The 18333-nt window shown below is 57.8% G+C and overlaps 5 protein-coding genes and 1 pseudogene across 5 annotated transcripts; 4 read left to right on the top strand and 2 right to left on the bottom strand.

Moving 5' to 3' along the window:
- Positions 1 to 177: 177 nt before the first annotated feature.
- On the bottom strand, positions 178 to 4042 carry ACA1_062540 (annotated as a pseudogene).
- An 851-nt stretch (positions 4043 to 4893) lies between these two features.
- ACA1_062530 (DNA polymerase (pol2), putative) lies at positions 4894 to 11100 on the top strand (the record flags this gene model as incomplete). The annotated part of the gene is made up of 25 exons (XM_004339475.1): positions 4894 to 5181; positions 5234 to 5518; positions 5585 to 5716; positions 5810 to 5912; positions 5994 to 6203; positions 6284 to 6405; positions 6454 to 6670; positions 6743 to 6913; positions 6994 to 7135; positions 7228 to 7454; positions 7523 to 7643; positions 7720 to 7835; positions 7915 to 8078; positions 8242 to 8439; positions 8566 to 8719; positions 8832 to 8953; positions 9049 to 9417; positions 9540 to 9625; positions 9721 to 9825; positions 9920 to 9980; positions 10070 to 10273; positions 10350 to 10417; positions 10532 to 10688; positions 10767 to 10839; positions 10937 to 11100. 25 exons carry the CDS (start codon positions 4894 to 4896, stop codon positions 11098 to 11100), a joined length of 4059 nt encoding a protein of 1352 aa, XP_004339523.1.
- Positions 11101 to 11279: 179 nt separating this feature from the next.
- On the bottom strand, positions 11280 to 12222 carry ACA1_062520 (uncharacterized protein; the record flags this gene model as incomplete). The annotated part of the gene is made up of 2 exons (XM_004339474.1): positions 11280 to 11891; positions 12091 to 12222. 2 exons carry the CDS (start codon positions 12220 to 12222, stop codon positions 11280 to 11282), a joined length of 744 nt encoding a protein of 247 aa, XP_004339522.1.
- Positions 12223 to 12933: 711 nt separating this feature from the next.
- Positions 12934 to 14567, top strand: ACA1_062510 (CDPalcohol phosphatidyltransferase superfamily protein; the record flags this gene model as incomplete). Its single annotated transcript, XM_004339473.1, has 5 exons — positions 12934 to 13209; positions 13298 to 13555; positions 13682 to 13904; positions 13993 to 14146; positions 14234 to 14567. The coding sequence occupies 5 exons, from the start codon at positions 12934 to 12936 to the stop codon at positions 14565 to 14567; spliced, it is 1245 nt and encodes a 414-aa protein (XP_004339521.1).
- A 550-nt stretch (positions 14568 to 15117) lies between these two features.
- ACA1_062500 (uncharacterized protein) lies at positions 15118 to 16072 on the top strand (the record flags this gene model as incomplete). Its single annotated transcript, XM_004339472.1, has 2 exons — positions 15118 to 15682; positions 15771 to 16072. The coding sequence occupies 2 exons, from the start codon at positions 15118 to 15120 to the stop codon at positions 16070 to 16072; spliced, it is 867 nt and encodes a 288-aa protein (XP_004339520.1).
- Positions 16073 to 16909: 837 nt separating this feature from the next.
- Positions 16910 to 18079, top strand: ACA1_062490 (uncharacterized protein; the record flags this gene model as incomplete). Its single annotated transcript, XM_004339471.1, has 3 exons — positions 16910 to 17468; positions 17542 to 17776; positions 17839 to 18079. 3 exons carry the CDS (start codon positions 16910 to 16912, stop codon positions 18077 to 18079), a joined length of 1035 nt encoding a protein of 344 aa, XP_004339519.1.
- Positions 18080 to 18333: the final 254 nt, after the last annotated feature.

The raw sequence follows: 18333 nt of genomic DNA, 5'->3' as shown, positions 1-18333 counted from the left end.
CCCTCATGCGCCACCGTCTCCTTGCGCAGCCTTTCTCTCGCCCTTGAGGTGTATGAGATGTTGGTTGATGTCCACTTTTAAATAAATAATCCAATAAATAAAGTGCGTAAACCATTTTACGTGGTAAATAAATAAGGATCAGGATACAGTAGAGACAGGGCTGGGCGATGGGCTGCGTCAAGCAAGCCACGTGAGGAAGAGATCGGATATCTTCTTCTCCAAGCACTGGTCGAGTTCGCGCTGGTCGTTGAGGGGACACATCTCCCACGAGCCGTCGTTGTTAGGGTAGACGATCCTGAAGCCGACGGCAGGGCCGATGTCGAACTTCTTGCGGATCTGGTCCTGGAGGGCAGGCAAGGTGACGTTGTCGCTCGTCAACTTGATCACCCTCTTCTCGCTCTCCGGCGCAGGACTGTTGCACACAAATCGGACCTGGAGAGAGCACATCCCAAAGACTCCATCAGTCCGGGCAGCAACATCAGCGTTGTGGCGGTGTGTCGCGTGGAGCGTACGCTATCATCTTGAGGCGGAGGCGTGGGCAAAGGTTTGGCTTCGAGCTTGTGCTTCCAGTCGTCGAAGGACAGCACCTGTGTGGGTTGTACGGAGCATAGTCTCAGTTGATGGCTTGGCCTAGCCTTATTGACCAGAGGGAAGGGGAAATACCGAGAAGTCTTCCGGCAGCGTGGGCTCAGCGGGCATCGGCACGTCGGGGTTAACTGGTTTGACCTGCATGGCCAGCGTTTTGGCTGCATAGGCGTTGGCGTTGGCACGCGGTTAGCAGATGGGCGGTGAAAGTACTTGCATTAGAGAGGGAGACGTACCAATTTCCTTCTGCACGAACTTCTTGTACCGCACGTCAAGGAAGGAAGCAATGACCTCCTCGAGCTCCTTCTTCATTTCCGCCTTCTTCGCCGCCGACGGCGCAGCGAAGAATACTCGCTTCTGTCCGATCTGTGTGAGCTCGAACGAGTCCTCCGCAATGTCCGAATCTGTACGCCCCATGTTAATAACAAACTTTAAATGGTCTTAAAGAACAGGGGAGCACCTTTGTAAAGGGCCTGGGTGAGGGGCACTTGAGCCCTGAGGTCGTACGACGAAGACGTGGGCTTGGTGAAGAGGAAAAGGTCGGAGAAGAGGAAGTAGTGGCCCTGGGTCTTCAGCAGCAGCTTCTTGCCCAGGACTTCCTTGGGTGCCACCCGGGTGAGCTCGCCCTCGCTGATCAGCCTCCGATTGGGCGAATTCAGCAGATGCATGTCCTGCGTATGTGCGTGTGTTAGGCTGGCGTGGCAGTTTGCCGTTTATGTGAGTGACTCACCCCTTTGAGGTTGATCTTGTGTGAAAGTTCGTAGAGGCGCATCTTCTTGTCCAGATCACTCTTCTTCTCGTTGATCGTGCCCACTGTTGTTAGATACACAAACGATGTCAGCGCTGGACTCAGTAGAAAGGTCCGAACAACCGGGAGGTGATACCAGTGGTCGTCATTCGCTGAAGGGCGGTCGTGAGGTTCGTGTAGTCGGGCTGATCTTCCGGCGTTTGTTTCAACAATTCCTTCACACGCGGCGTGGACACAGCCGAATACGTCAGGTGAAGCAGATAACGCCTAAATGGCCCAGGGACGAAGGATGATAAGTACCCGTAGCAGGAGCGGGTATTTGCAGATGCGTTGTATGGGCTTGATCAAGAAGCTCGCAAGGTCTAGACTGCGACATTCAGGCTTACGGCTGCATTGCTGTTTTGCCCCGAGGGCGAGTCAGCACTGTGCCGAGTCAAAAAAAGCGAGGCGCACGTACGTAGAGGAATTGTTCGATCTTGGGGTTGGCTTTGAGTGCGGCCAGGGTCTGCATGGAAAGATCCTGATTGCCGCAGTAGACCATGTACAACTTCAAGTAGTCCACCTAGCGTCCAAGAGGCAACAGATTAGCGACTCGATGCGTGGTGTGGGGGCGTCTGCGAGCAAGGACGTACCACAGTCAAGAAGGCTTTGCCGACTGAAGCTGTTTTCAAGACTGGCAGAAAGATGCCCTTGTTGATCTGTAGGCAGCAAGAGCGATTTAGATGGGCGAGTCAAGCGGTTGGGAGCTCGGAAAGAGGCACCTTATAAATCATCTCCACGTTGGAGAAGACGTTGTTGATTTGATCCTTGGTTCCGATGCTTTGATCTCTCATTGCCACCAAGTACACCTGAAGCATCATCGGGAACCAAAGAAATGATAGAAATGGCGTTAGAGCGGAGTTAGACACATTGTAGACATGTTGAGCCGTACGTTGATGATGACTTCGAGATCGCGGATGTAGTCCTCCTCGGTATCGATGATTTCCTTGATCACACGGTCACGAATGGCCGGATCGCACGTGGTTTCGCCTGCATACACAAGGAAGTGAACCAGAGGTGAGATGAGATAACACGCGTCTGATCAAACATAATACGAGAGTCTCGTACCCGATGGCGGTCGAAGCGGTGACCCGCCCGAGAGCTCTGGCCGGTTGGTCGACGTCGGAACTGGTGGGCCTGATGGGAATTAGACTGGGCCATGGCAAGCACAACGAAGAGTCAGCGCTGTACCGGGATTAAAACCACCGCCTGAGGGAGGCGCGGGGGTTCCCATAGGTGGAATCGCAGTTAACTGCGTCTTGGCCGAAGCGGCGGGCGGTGGCGGTGGGAGCTTCTTCAGCCCTCCCGTCCTGGGCGTCACTGGCGGCTGACCACCGGGGCTAGCCGCCGCCGGCGCTGGCACCGGAGTGGTCGTGGAATGCGAGGAATTGTGAGGAGACAGGGGAGCGACGGATGAGGTGGACGCGGAAGCGGGCGTTCCGGGCAAGACAGGGACGGGATAGGAGGGAGCTGAGGGCGAGCGGGTAATGGGCGCGGGGGAAGTGGACGGGAGCGTGGGGAGGGAACTGCTGGACGGGGCGGCGCCTGCCCGCGGCGGTGGGAGAGAAGGTGAAGATAGGGAGGATGTCATCGGCGGTGGTGGCGTCGGTCGCGCCGGCGCTGCGCGGGTTGATCCCCAGGGTTGCCTGCATCATCATGACGGTGAGTGACTACCTGTGTGTGTCGTGTGTCGTGTGTGCGACCTTGGGGAAGTCTCGGCTGGCTGGCTGGCGGCCGTGCTATGGGTTCGCACAGGTAGCGGTGGAGCATCAGATGGCGATGGCAACCCTGCAGAGCCGCTGTTGTGTGTCGGGGCCGAGGAGGCCAGAGCATGGGTGCGCTGGGGCAGCGCCGGGGCACGATCGGCGGTGATGGTGTTCCGTCGTCGCATGTCCTCGCGTTCCTCCTGTTCCGCCTGAAGGCGGGCCTTCTCATGGGCGTCGGCCTTGGCCTTGGCCAGCGCCAGAAACTCGAGTCCGCCATCGCTCGATTGTTTGGGCTGGTGCCCGGCGCTTGTGGAATTGGTCCGATAAGAGGCCACGCCCGAACCCGGCACTATCGTGGCTCGCCTGCAAGCACCCAACCACCACGTCAGTAAACTCTACACCGCACACGACACAGCACCGGCACGACGCGCATACGCACCGTTGCGAGAAGGAACCCGAGGGGGAAGAATTTGAGTCGGGTCGGATGAAGCTCGGACTCCCCGATGACGTCTGCGGTGGAGCCTTTCTCAGAGTCGATGTATAAGCCGGTGAGCCCGAGGGAGACCCGGAATCGCTGGAGGAGCGGAGCAGTCCTGTAGGATTGAACTTGGGGGTATCGTGGGGGGTGAAGGGCGATGAACCGCCGCCTGTGCGCTTCGACAGTGTCAGGCCGGTGGGCGATGAGGTGGCCGAAGGTGGCTTGGCGGGTCCAGTGCCTGCGCTGACCGTCGCCGACGGCGCCTTCCTCAGACCGTTAGCAGGACCTGCCGGTCGTACAGAGGGTTATGAGAGACGAAACGGAGTGCCACGCATGTGCGCGTGTGTGGGGGAGTGTACTGATAACGGGCGAAGAGGGCGCAGAGGAGGCGGGCGACGCTGGCAAAGTCTTACCGCAGCTGACGCAGAACTTGGCAGGCCGGTCTGTAGGCACCGGTTTGCCACAAAACGCACAGAACTTGGGCATCCCTGCACAGGCGAGAGAGAATTGGATTCCATCTCCGACCAGACCGCAAATTCGCTTCGAACAAAAAATGCCATTGAATTCGATTTTAAAAACAGAGCGAGCAGGCAAGCGTGGAAGAGGGCGAACCAACGGGGGCCGACATCACTCTTTACAGCAAGGTCCTGGCTTCGTTTTCGTTCTTCTCACAAAAATGAAGAGCACGTCGCGGTGGTTGTCTTTGTACGAAACGCAATTTTCGTAAACAATTTATTGTGGCTGGTATGCGACTAATTTTAAAAGAAGCACGAATTTGGCGGGAAGGGCTTGGCGCCAAAACTCTCGTCCAGCAATCAGGTTCTTCGCCTGCCGATCAACCTAATTGTACGTAAGATGGAGAGCAACAGAACGAGGCGTGAACGCAAGAATCCGAGACAGGATGTCCTGCAGAATCTCAAAAAATGCAGAGAGGATGGTGGAAGAAGCAAGACATTCGAGGTAATCGGCATCAACATTGTTCAATTGTTTCTGGCATCCACTGATCTGACTTCCAATCCGACAGATGAAGGACAACGATATATACAAAGAAGTTGATGAAGACGAGCACGAGAAGTTGAAGAAAGAGGAACAGGACTGGCTTGAAGATGACGGTACGGGCGGGTATGCCGACGAAGACGACGAAGAAGAGGAAGAGGAGGAGAGCAACAAGAAAGCGAGAGGAAAGCAGCCGAGTACGTACTGCCAGCTTTGACCTCAAATTGCGATGTTTTGTTGATCGATTCACTTTCCATTTGGTAGAGAAGAGAGGCGCCCTGTCGCGGGCGCCTGTGAAGAAGCCGGCGCCGGCGCCTCCCTCCTCGGGTAATATCGCACAGATGCTGCGAATGGGTCCGTCCACGACAAACGCGGCCAAGGGCGCCACCCTCAAGAAGCAGCTGGCCTCCTCAACGGCTGCGTCCGACGACTTTCTGCTCAATCAGCTGCAAGATTTGGCGTCGGATCCGTTTGCGGTATCGTTAGATGACGCTCCGTCATCGGCACTGCTCCGTAAGAGGAAGAGAGACCGAGAGGAGAGTGCCAGTACCGAGCAGAACGAAGACAAGGGACAGGAGCCCACGCCCGCGTTGAACGCTAAGGACATGCCTAAGCCCTCCAATGCCACGGTACCAACGCCTGCCACCTTCGTGTTGGGCTCGCGCTTGCGGTGTTCCTTAGCTTGTGGTCCACATGTGCATATCGCAGTCTGTGAGTGGCGATAGCGTCAAGGGCACGTCGGTCGAGGAAGCGCAGACAGTGCCACCCTCCGAGGACGACGAGTTCTGGTTTGCTGTGGCCGAGCAACAGGAAAAGAATCAGCCTACCGGCGATCACATGGACACTGACACCTCGCGGCCCAACTTCACCGTCGAGTCGAAGAAGAAGTTTGATAAGGCCGCAGTACGAGAGGCCGACACCATGATGTGGTTTGGTGGCGACCGCGAGGAGGAGCAGCCTGACACGGTACTTACCACCCTGTTCTACGACACATTGCATGTGCTAAGCTCAGCCGTTCTTCTGTACATGCAGCAACAAGCAAGCGTGACTGTGGCGATGGACACCGACCTTCCGCTCGAGAAGGACGGAAGCCTTTTGTTCTACTGGCTCGATGCCGCCGAAGAGAAGCAGGTCAATCCGGGCGTGGTGTTCATGTTCGGCAAGGTACGTTTGAAGCAGCATGTTTGAGTCTCCGTCTGTGACACAAAGTAGTTCGTTTTGTAACAGCAACCTCACTGTCCCCTTTCTTATCTTTAGGTCTGCGTGAACAAGACGACCAACCAATTTGCCAGCTGCTGCATCACTGCACGCAACGTACCTCGCTCGCTCTTTGTCGTTCCCAGGCAGAAGATGCTCGACGGTACGCGCCGTTCGCCTCCACTTTCCAAATGGCTCCAAACGCTCACTTTCGGCCCCGTGTGGTTGTTGCTGCCTACTCCAGATCAAAGACAGGAAACGGACACGCCAGTGACGATGCAGGACGTTAGAGCGGAGATTGGCTCGCTCAGGAAGGAGTACAACATGGGACAACTCCGCATGAAGTCCGTGCGGAGGAAGTACCCCTTCGACAAGGAGGGCGTGCCGAGGGGCGAGTCCGACTTTCTCAAGGTCATCTGTTCTTCGTCGGTTCACCTGCCCGCTAACTTGTCTGGTATGGTTGCTCCCTTCACGCTGGCTTTGGCGGAGGAATGAGCAATCTCAACGGTTGTGATGGATCGGTTCGTACAACAGGCCAAAGCTTCAGTCACATCTTTGGCGCCACCACCTCGGCCACGGAGAGCCTTCTCATCAAGCGTCATCTCATGGGTCCCGGATGGCTCAAGATCACCAACGTCGCGGAGGACAACGCCAAGGTGCGTCTTGCGGCCACTAATGTTGGAGTTATTGAAGTCCACCTGCAGCTAAGACGTGGCGTTCAACAGATCACGTGGTGCAAGTTCGAGGGACATGTCGATAACATCACCGATATCAATGTCCTCACGCCCGACCAGTGCCCTGGTGGGCGCCTGCCGCGTGAACCCGCGCTTGTGGTGATGGCCCTCCACATCAAGTCTCATCTCAATACCAACGCCGGCAAGAACGAAATCGTGATCGCCAGCGGCATCGTGCACACCCAAGGTAGAGAGTGCCCTTTCCTCCGGTCCGGCACTTACTCACAACAAAACTTTTCGTTCCCAGTGTCTTCGGAAGGAAGCACGCCCAACCCAGAATCTCAGTACCAGTGCTTTGCCATGATCCGTTCGCTCACGGGCCACAACTTCCCCGACAACTTCCGCAACGCGATCCAAGCCAAGCAGCGCGGCAAGAAGCAACAGTACATCATCGCCCCTTCGGAGCGCAACCTGCTGGGCGGATTGATGGGTACCTAATACGTGCGTGCGCCCCAGCACCGCGTCCACAACTCTCACTGTCGCCCCCCCCCCTCTCTTTCCCACTCACAGGCAAGATTGCCGAGTACGACCCGGATGTGATCGTCGGTCACAACTTCCTGGGGTGGGACCTCGATATTCTGCTGCATCGCATGCAGGCCTGCAACGTCCCCTGTGCGGAATGGTCCAAGCTCGGTCGCCTGCGGCGATCACGGTGCGCTTTCCCATTTCCCGCTCGCACGCGCATCTTGCGCTTGTTGGCCGAGACTATATTCTCAATGGCGTGGTGGGTGCGATCGAGTGCAGGTTCCCCAAGATGAACCAGGGCGTGGGCGGGACTGGAGACACCACCTGGCAAGAGAAGGCCGTGATGGCGGGTCGTCTGGTGTGCGACACCTATCACTCGGCCAAGGAGTTTGTCCGCCACAAGAACTACAGGCTGGGCGAGCTGGCCAAGGTCCAGCTGGGCAAGGACAGGCCCGATCTGCCCATGGACGAGGAGAACAACGTCGCGCCCTACTTCAGCAAGACTGGTATCTCCCAGCACCTTACTCTCTCTTTGTGCTCGCTGTTGCACTTGTCTCACTCAAGTACGTGACAGACATGTTGCTCACGCTGATCAACCACTGCGGCAACGACGCCTATCTGGCCATCAGCCTGATGTTCAAGATTGAGGTGTTGCCTCTCACCAAGCACCTCACGAACGTTTGCGGCAACCTCTGGTACTGCTATCCCGCTCGCCTCTCTTCCTGTTGGTTTGGTGAGCTGGGCCTCATATATTCCCTTCTCTCTGCCCAGGTCGCGCTCTCTGATGGGCGCCCGTGCCGAGCGAATCGAGTACCTGCTGCTCCACCGCTTCCACGACCAGCCCAAGCCCCACTTCATTTGTCCCGACAGGGCGTCTCAAGAAGACGGTAAGCGTTGGCGAGTCCCGTGTGGTCAAGTCGCAATTCACTTCCCCGCCACGTAGCTTACTCGGCTCTCATTTGACAGGCAAGTTCAACAAGGGCAAGCGGAAGCCGGCATATGAGGGTGGTCTCGTGTTGGACCCCAAGAAGGGCTTCTACGATACCTACATCCTGCTACTCGATTTCAACAGTTTGTACCCGAGCATCATCCAGGAGTACAACATCTGCTTCACCACCATCGACAGAGAGGTACACCAAGCCTGTCCCGATTCCCCTGGCCCATTTCGAGCCCACTACTAAACGACGACGCGCGACACGAACACAGAGAGACCCCAACAAGGAGAAGACAGGCCGAGATTGGCTCCCGGCCAATCCCCCCGATGCGTCCCGCGCGCGAGGTCTTCTGCCGCAGGTTGTCTACGAGCTGGTGAACCGCCGCGGTGCGGTGAAGAAGCAGCTGAAGGCGGAGCGGGACGGCAGCGAGCGCTTCCAGCAGCTCAACGTCAAGCAGCTGGCCCTCAAGCTCGTCGCCAACTCCATGTACGGTTGTCTCGGTTTCTCTCACTCCCGATTCTTCGCCATGGCCCTGGCCGAGCTCATCACCCTCAAGGTTTGCTCCCCCCGCCCATTCGCCCACCCCCTTCCGTTTGCAGCTACGCGGTAGCGATGGTGACGGCGTTGTATTGCATTGCATTGCTTACTCGCAGTGCGTTGTGTTTGTGGGTGTGGCACACAGGGAAGAGAGGCGCTCAAGACCACCAAGGAGCAGGCCGAGGGCCAGTTGAACCTCGACGTCATCTACGGTGACACGGATTCGATCATGGTCAACACCCGCATACCGTCCGTGCCTGCACCCGATGCCGACCCAGCCCTGCGCGATTCGGCCAGCGGTACGCGCTCACCGTGTGCGTGTGTGCGCGTTTGCGTGTGCGTGTGTGTGCGTGTCGTCGGACTTGCACCGGTGGGTCCGTGCCTCACCGCTTTCCTTTGTGTGTGCTGCAGTGCTGAGCCAGGTGCGCAAGATGGGTAACGACCTGAAGAAGGTGATCAACCAGCGCTACTCGCATGTAGAGATCGATATCGACGGTATCTTCAAGATGATCCTCCTGCTGGCCAAGAAGAAGGTATGCATCAATGCAGCTTGAACGAGGTCGACAACGCTGTCTGTCCGTCGTCGATTTGCTAATCGTAGGGTGGGGGGGGGGATATGGTGGCGTAGTATGCGGCGTTGACCATCGGCAACGATATCAACGACGTCAAGAAGGAGATGAAGGGTCTCGATCTAGTGCGACGAGATTGGTGCGATCTGTCCAAGGAAATGGGCCAGCGCGTGCTCGACGAGATCATGTCCGGCAAGCCCCGCCAGGACGTCGTCTCCGGCATCCACAGCTACCTCACCCACATGGGCAGCCAGATCAAGTCCGGCCGGATCTCGCTGGAGAAGTTTGTGATCACCAAGTGCCTTTCGAAGGACCCCGACGCCTATCCCGACAAGAAGGGCCTGCCCCACGTGCAGGTGGCCCTCAAGCTTCGCCAGCAGAACCGCAAGGTGTCCGTGGGCGAGTACATCCGCTACGTCATCTGCAAGGTGCGCACTAAGGCCGGCCTCTCTCCCAACAGCTAAGCTGTTCGTTCATCTGCGCTGCGGTGTGTTCTTCGGGTGGTGCGCACGCTGACACGTGAACTGTGCGAATGCAACTCTCCCCGTAGGGTGACGCGGTGTCTGCGGCCGAGAGGGCCTTCTCACCCGACCAAGTGGAGAAGTCCGACGGCCTGCTCGAGATCGACATTGACTGGTACGTTACTGGGAGCGCCTCGTGCTCACACCGGCCGGCGCTGTAATCTTAGTGCTGATCGCCTCTTCTTTCTTGTTGCCCGCCCATGGCCGCAGGTATCTCACGCAACAGATCCACCCGCCCCTCTCACGTTTGTGCGGACCCATCGAAGGAACGGACCCTGCTCAAATCGCAGAGTGCCTCGGCCTCAACCCTGCCAAGTACGCCCCACTTTGCAGGCGCCCGCACACAAGTCACTTTTAGATCGCTGTGGCTTACGGTTTGAGTCCGTTCTTTACCTCTTTTAACCTGCAGGTTCCAGTCCCACGTAGCCACCGAAGGCGATGAGCAGTCGCTTGATTCATTCAGCTTTGTGGTTCGTCCGCGTGTTCCTCCTTCCTTCGCTGTGAAGCGAAGCAAAGCAAAACGGTGGCTCACGCGTGGTGTTCTTTTTTTCGCTTGCAGCCCAAGTCGCTGATGGACGACGATGAGAAGTTCAAGAACTGCGAGCCGCTTGTCGTGACCTGCCCGTGGTGCACCAAGGCGTTTGTCTTCCACGGTGCTGGCCTCAAGCTGCCCGGCAACCAGAAGGCCGACAAGGGCAAGGAGAAGGAAGACGAAGAGTCGCTCCTGCTTCCATCTGGCGCCGTGCGTCCCTCCGACTTCAAGGTACTGTGCCCGCCCAATCGCCTCGCCTCTGTCTCGTATGCGAGTCATCTAAACACGAACCTACGACACGATGCAGTGCGCCAAGTGTGGACATGTGCGCTTCGAAGCCGGAAAGATCTCCAACCTCGTGACGCTGCAGATCAGGTATTGCAGAAGCGAGCCGCTGGTGCACTGGCACGATGAGGACAGAGGCTGACGTCCGTTGCTCTCTCTCTCTCTCTCTTTGCGTTTGCGATGTTGTGGTGCGGCCGTCCATAGGAAGCACATCAAGAGGTACTACGAGCAGTGGCTGGTGTGCACGGATCCCACCTGCCGGCTGCGCACGAGGACGGACTACAAGCTCGGCTCCAAGGGCACCATCAAGTGCCGAGCCAAGAAGAACGGCGCCACCTGCAACAACGTCATGAACATCGAGGTACTGACGCCCTATCACCTCACCATGCGTGGAACGTGGGCTCTTCGAACTGTCGCGTCTTTGCTTGTTCTTGTGCAGTACTCGGAGAAGGACCTGCACAACCAGCTTCAGTACTACGCACGCCTGTTCGACCTGTCGAAGCTCACTGAGGGTATGCAGCCTCTCTCAGCTACGTCTACGTCTACGTGCATGTGTTGAGTTATGAGGGCGAGGTGCTCACGTCGTGATCCCGCGCGCAACCAACACAGAGCAAAAGCTGTCGTTCAATAGCAACCCTGACCCGGACCGACTCGCCAAGAGCTACGAAGTGGTGAAGAAGGGGGTCGAGACGTTCGTGAGCGCATCGGCCTACCGCTACGTCGACTTGGGCAGCTTCTTTGCTCTGACCTCGTCGTCTTCCGTGCGACACTAAGCAAACGGCTCCTTCGCGCGGGACGAAACTACAAGTATCACTCTTCTACATTCTGCCCTCCCGAACGCGCTCGACGAGCAAAGCTTGCATTGCCAGCAGATCATCGCGTTTGTACACTAAGCTGTTCATGCGCAACAACATCGCTTCCTCCTACTGTCTCGGTCGGTGAGCGCTGCTTGTCATCCTGCCTGAGACGCGTCGACGAAGGTAGTTGTGGTGCATCTCTCCTGGCCATGGCCGCTCCCGCCGCACCGAGTGCACACGCGCTTGCGGTAGAAGCATGTGCCCGTGGCGTGAACAGGACGTCGGCGGCACCTGGGCAGGACGCACCGAGTGGGGCATCTCCGATGCGAGTGTGCGTCGACACTGCAGAGGCGGCAATAGCGTGGCTGCGCCAACTGGGCCGCAGTCGCGTAGTCCTGTGAGTACGTGGACGACATGTTGAAAGGCTTGGGCTTGGCGCGGGGAGCGCCCAGCTTCTCGGTACGGCCCGACGGAGAGACGGGCGAGCACGGCTGGTCGGGGGACTGGGATTGAGGAGGAGTCGGCAGGGCATCGTCGAAGGAGTCGCTTGAGGAGCAGCGGCTGTCGAGGAAGAAGGCGTCTGCATCCTCTTCGCCGCTAATGGCAACCTCGACCGGCGGACCGAAGATGTAGAACCTCAGCACGCCCGGTCGCTCCTCGACGAGGCCCTCGCTAAAGTCCTCCGAGAACGGGAACGCAAGGCTGCCGAACGTGATCGTCTTGAACATGTCGCGCACGTTGTGTAGAATGATAGATTCGGAGAACGTCTGGCAGACTCGGCAGCACCTTCTTTGGCGTTCGAAGTAAAAGATGCTGATGAGCAAGGTGCAAGCGACAAACCCAAAAAGGAAAATGCGCAGGCAAAGCTTTGCCGCCAAGGGGGGGAAGCGAGTACCGAGGAAGAAGATGAAACAGAAACTAGTGGGCGCCGCTCTTCCCCTTTCCCGAGTTCCACTCGACGTGGACGACTTCGTAGCCGCCGTAGTCGGCGGAGGGAGTTTTGGAAGGGCGCGAAGGGACCGGCTTGTTGATGCGAGGCGATGTCGGAGGAACAGCGGAAGACGGGCGGGACGGAGGATTAGAGTGATCGTAGGCCATCCCGCACTGCGAGCAGAAACGAGAGGATGCGGCCACCACCGCCCGACCGCAGCGCCCACACACCTGAAGCTGCGGGCTCGCCTTAAGGACAGGCGACACGAAAGGGGCCTTGTCGCTTTTGCTCGTCTTGGGGAGGAGAGACTCCCTGTCTTCATCTCCCTGCCCCAGCCCCGCGCTCGGACAGCAGCCCATCTAGAAGAAAAAGTCTTTTTCTTTGTCGTCTTTTTTCCGTTCTTCGCTCTTTTCTTCTGCCTCGAGTGAAAGTCCGCGCGGCGATAGCCGGCGAAGAAGTGCCGCCCCGCTGCGGGCGAGCGGGGGCAGCCGGGGCCTTGTGACCGGCGCGTGTTACCGGAGGTTCTCCAGCCGAGCCCTTGTGCGGCTCCGGCGTACTCGTGACCACTGCAGCGACCGAAACGCGATCGCCAGCGGGTCGCCAGGATTGGTGCTACCGGCGCCGAAAATGCGCCATTCCAGAGATGCCTTGGTCTAAAAAAGCGCGAAACCCCGTCACGCCTTGTTTCGCCTTCTCGAAGAGGCGAAGACGACCACACAGAACTCGTGGACCAGCTGCTTGCTGCCAACCATCCTTTCTTCTCTCCTGCATCTCCCTTCCGACGCCTGTCGCAGGCTCGCTTAAGATCGGAAAACCGTCCATCCCATCGTAGCATCCTTGACTATCTTAACGACGCCAATCGTTAGATAAGTACTGAGATGCAGCTCAAACAGAACCAGAAAGCCAAGCTCGGCGAGGATTACTTCCACGAGAACACGGTGGCCGACAAGAGCCTCACATTCTTCCTTCAGCCCCTCCTCGACAAGATCTCGCTCAGCCTGCCAAGATGGCTGTCGCCTAATGCGATTACGCTAAGCGCTGGCCTGCTCATCGTGTCGGTGACCATTCTCGTGCTCGGCAGTCTTCCCAAGCTCTACGGCCCCGTTTCCCCTTGGGTGTGCGTCGCTGGCATCTTCGGCGTCCTTGGCTTCGTGGTACGCCACCCGTGTCTCGATTCTCATTTTCCAATAATTTGTTGATAATCGACCGCTTCTGAAAATTCAATTTTCCATCGCTCTCCAGCTCTTGGACAATCTGGATGGGCGGCACGCCAAGAACACAGGCATGTGCTCAAAACTGGGCGATTTTCTGGATCACGGAGTGGACAGCTTGGCCGACCCTCTGGCCGTGCTCATGATTGCCATCACCGCGCAAGGAGGCTACTCGATCCCGCTGTGGCTGTTCCTCATCGGTATGATTTTGGTGTGCTTCATGAACTACGTCTACCTCTGGTCCGACAAGCACACCAAAGTCTGCTTCGTCTCTGACGTCCAGCTCGAGGTACCAGCACGGCACCCCTTTTCATTATTTATTATTACAATATTAATAATATAATATTTCGTTGAGCCGCGCTTCTTGCATTGAGACAGTAGCTGATCCGGACCCGTATGCATGTGTCTTTCCCAGGCCTATATCTTCTTCTCGATCGTCTTTGCGCTGACGGCGGTCTTCGGGTCTGAAATCTGGATCTACAACCTGCGCGAGCTCATCCCCGACGGCGTCTTCTCCGAGAGCGTCGAGCAGCTGCTGCCTGCTGAGATGCCCGTCAACGTCTTCATCATCACCACCGCCCTCCTCCTCCCCGTCACCGAATTCTACGACTCCTTCTCCCGCGTGCTTAAGGTGACCGGTACGCATTTGAGCCTCCTCCTTCTGCGAGCATTTGCTGTGCGACGATGGTGGTAGAGTCACTCATGTCTCGTGTGCCGTGACAACAGGCTCATTCGAGCCGTTCCTGGAGCTCTTGCCTCCAGCGCTTATTGGCGTGGGCCTCACCGTGTGGGGTTTCCTCAGCACCAGCCAAATCTTCGCCACTCAGAAGCTCACCACATGCCTCTTCACCGTCGTCATCTACAGCTTGGTGACGGGCAGGTACGTTCCGCGGACCACTTGAACGTTGTGACATGTTCTGTCTGGTCTTCTGTGAGACGGTGCACTCACCGGACACTCTCTTATCAGGTACAACCTGGCGAGGCTCACTGGCGAGAAGGTGAAGCTTTACTGGGAGAACTACGTGCTGCTGGCGGTTGCCGGCGCGGTCAGCATTTTCGGCGTCGACGACACGTTGATCCTGCCCGTCTTCTTCGGCCTCGTCGTGGTGGCCACCGTCTACTTCTACTGCGTCACCGTCATCGAGATGGCCCGAATTTTGAACGTGCCCATCTTCGGCATGAAGAAGGCCACCTCGGTCAAGATCACGCCCGCCAAGGTCGTCCTCACCAAGGCCGAGCTCGCGATCAGCAGCGGTGAGAAGCGGTCCACCCTCAAGGCGCGCAACGGCGTGGCACACTAGAGAGAGAACACAGAGAGCGAGCGAGAGAGAGAGAGAGAGCGAGAAGAGGAACGAAGAGAAGGGACAGAGGGCAAGAGTAAGAGAGACACGGAGCGGAGGAAGGGAGACGAAGAAGATGGACCACCGATGAGAGGGCTAGGCTTTACCCAACCCACACCAATAAAACCAGCCAATTGTACACAAACATTTTTTTTTACGCTCTTGCGCTCCGTCACACACCCACGTTCCTGGATTGGTCGTGCACCACAATAATGAAGTTGAGAACAGCGGAACATGGTGGCCACCATGACGGCCGTGGAATACAGGTTTGCATGTTGAACCGCCGGGTGGTGTGGGCTGATCAGGGCCTTCCTCGCTAAGGAGAGAACTCCTGGTCGGCGAAGGATGGTCATTGGCTGGCCGACAATTCCGTCAGTTTTCACTGGAGCAGGCAGTCCCTACGTTTTATAAAAAAACGACCTCCAGAGAACTGCTACAATCTTCTTCATTCCACACCCCTCCATCCGCCACCTCTATTCTCAGTTCTCTATCTCGACCTTCACCCTCGTCGATGCAATCCGTGGCGTTGAAAGCAGTTGTGGCCCTGTGCCTGATATTCGCCCTCGCCTCGGCGCAGGACGAGAAGGCCACCCGAACGGCCTTCACCGCCACCAACGCTCTCATCACCGACTCCCTTTTCGCAGGCGGCCCCGGCCGAACCTACCGCGCTGACATCCAGTATTGGCCCAACTCCGGCGAGGAGGCCATCTTCTACACCATCCCCTACGCCCTGGGATCGTCGGCCACTGGCTCGTTCGAGGTGTTTGAGGACTTCGCCAACAATCTGCGTTACGTTCAGTGCTCCGAGTCCTGCCGCGTGGAACCCCTCAACCGTTCCCTCTTCGACCTCACCAACGGTGCCAGCCTCACCTCGGCCACCTACCCGGCTTACGAGCGTGTGTTCAACACCGCCAGCGGTTCGACATTCGGCTCGCTGGCTGCTCGACCCAACCTTCCGTCGCTGTGCCAGGCCCAGTCGTCGGCCAGCTCGGCCGCCGACTCGTGCATGCCTTACGGCCTTCCCTGCGGAACGTCATGCATCTGCCTCGGCTGTACCGATGGCGACAACTGCACCGGTTCGTTCGTCCACCCAATGGTGAACGTGTTCTGTGGACGGGCTGTCTTTTTTTTGTCGACTTCCTGACTGGGGTTGCCTCTCCGCAGTTTCGGACACCTGCGCTGTCGACAAGAAGAACCAGCTCACCTGCTCCGCTGAGCGGGTGTGCGAGTCCGCGACCGGCGCCACCGTGATCGCCCTCAACCGTCACCATGGCGGCGACAACAACGCCGTGGCGCTGGGCGTCGGCCTCGGCGTCGGTCTCGGCGTGGGCATTCCTCTTGCCATCCTTCTCCTCTTCCTCTGCTGCGTGCTTCCTCTCATCCTTCTGCCTCTCCTCTGGTACGTGGTCATCGCCGCCACAAAAACCCCGAATTTTGCTGACAGGCACCCACAGCAAGCGCCGTGAGCGTCGTCCCACCGTGGTGAGGACCACTGCCGCTCCGGTCTCCACCGCTGCCGCGCCCACGCCCGTGGCCATCGGAAACCCTCTGTACGCCGAGCCCTGGAGGACCACCAACATCCCGGCGTCCATGCTTGACGGTGCGCCTCGTGCCGTTCCCGTTGGCACCGGCTACTCCCAGGCCGCTTATCCAGGCCAAGTGTAAGCAGCCACCCAGCGCCTCGACCAAGAATGATGAAACGGAGAAAGTTACCGCTTACATCTTGACTTTACATTACATGCATAAAGGAATATATCCTCAATCACCTGCATCGACGATCTCTGAGATGGTCTTAAAGTCCAGACTCGCCCAGAAAACCGGGTAGGCGGGTCAATACCAACAAGCTCATCACATAAGAAGAGCAACACAGGGAGTTCAGGTCAAAGGGCTCGTGCAGTCGCAAGGGATCATGGTCGTCAGAACATAAAGTAAGTGGGATTTCTGCAGTTGCTATTTCTCGTAGACAGTGAACGAACGAATGGTAAACGAGACTTGCGAGGTCGAGGTGCTGTCGCCAATGGGAGATGTTGAAGGTGAAAACAGACAGCAAACCCGCCCATTCCCATAGGACGGGCGACCAACACGGTAAAACCGGGCCAAGCTCTGGTTGGCGGTCACAAGAAATTACGTTGGAAATTCGCTGTACCCACGGCGCACCAAGTGCCAGTTAAAATGGGCCACTGCCGTCCTGGGTTGGCATTCTCATCACCAATACAGCACACAAGCACCCTCCTCTACAACTCGTCCTCTCTCTAACTCACCTGCAGCGCCCTGTACTCGATCGCTACTAAGTCAACGACATCATGAAGTCAATCCTCTGCGTAGCGGCCCTGTGCCTGTTCCTCGCCCTGGCAGCGGCGCAGGACGAGAAGGCCACCCGAACGGCCTTCACCGCCACCAACGCTCTCATCACCGACTCCCTTTTCGCAGGCGGCCCCGGCCGAACCTACCGCGCTGACATCCAGTATTGGCCCAACTCCGGCGAGGAGGCCATCTTCTACACCATCCCCTACACCCTCGCCGGCTCCAGCTCGGGCTCCTTCCAGGTGTTTGAGGACTTCGCCAACAAGCTGCGCTATGTCCAGTGCTCCGAGTCCTGCCGCGTGGAACCCCTCAACCGTTCCCTCTTCGACCTCACCAACGGTGCCAGCCTCACCTCGGCCACCTACCCGGCTTACGAGCGTGTGTTCAACACCGCCAGCGGTTCGACATTCGGCTCGCTGGCTGCTCGACCCAACCTTCCGTCGCTGTGCCAGGCCCAGTCGTCGGCCAGCTCGCCTGCCAACTCGTGCATGCCCTACGGCCTGCCCTGCGGAACGTCGTGCATCTGCCTCGGCTGCACTGACGGCGACAACTGCACTGGTACCTCATCTCTCCTCTTGCTTAGGGTGCTGATACCCTCATGTGTTGACCTGTGGTATCTCTCTTTATGTAGTCTCCGACACCTGCGCCGTGAACGACGACAACCAGCTCTACTGCAGCTTCTCCGAGCGTGTGTGCAACTCCACCAGGCCCGCCGTTGTGGCCCTCAAGAAGCACGACGATGATGACAATGATGCCGTAGCTCTCGGCGTCGGTCTCGGTGTTGGCCTCGGCGTTGGCATCCCCCTCGTCATTCTGCTCCTCTTCCTCTGCTGCGTGCTTCCTCTCATCCTCCTGTCCTACTGCTGGTACGTAACCAGTCTCGCCTGCCCCCCCAAAGATCACCTTCTTACCCCTGACCCATCAACAGCAAGCGCCGTGAGCGTCGTCCCACCGTCGTGAGGACCACCGCCGCCCCTGTCGCCGCTGCCGTCCCCGTCGCTGCTGCGCCTGCCGCCGCTGCCCCCGTGGGCAACCCTTACTACGCTCCTCAGGGCGTCCCCATGAACAACTCCGCTGGCTACGCTCCTCAGGGTGCTGGCTACGCTCCTCAGGGCGCCACCTACGCCCCGGCCACTTACGCCACCAACGGCCCCAGGACCGGTCTGTAAACGGCCTCCAACGCCCTGGTGAAGGCGCCGACGGAAGCGTAAGCCACAACAGTGTCCTGCAGCCTTCCCAGGGAACCATCGAGAGCGATGGCGAGACCATCATCATACCATACCAGCCTTCTTTTAAAGCTTTTTTAATAAATACCCAATGCCTATTGTTCTATTCCTGGTCACCTTCTATTGTTGAGCGTTCCTTATGGTCGTCTTCTTGTCTTCGAAACACGAACGGGTACTTGGAAATTTCCCAACTCGGA

This window comes from Acanthamoeba castellanii (genome assembly GCF_000313135.1).
Source record: "Acanthamoeba castellanii str. Neff unplaced genomic scaffold scf7180000084599, whole genome shotgun sequence".
In the NCBI taxonomy this organism is placed as follows: Eukaryota; Discosea; order Longamoebia; family Acanthamoebidae; genus Acanthamoeba; species Acanthamoeba castellanii.
Note: the sequence above shows the minus strand (reverse complement) of the source record. Positions and strands in the feature narration are given on the sequence as shown.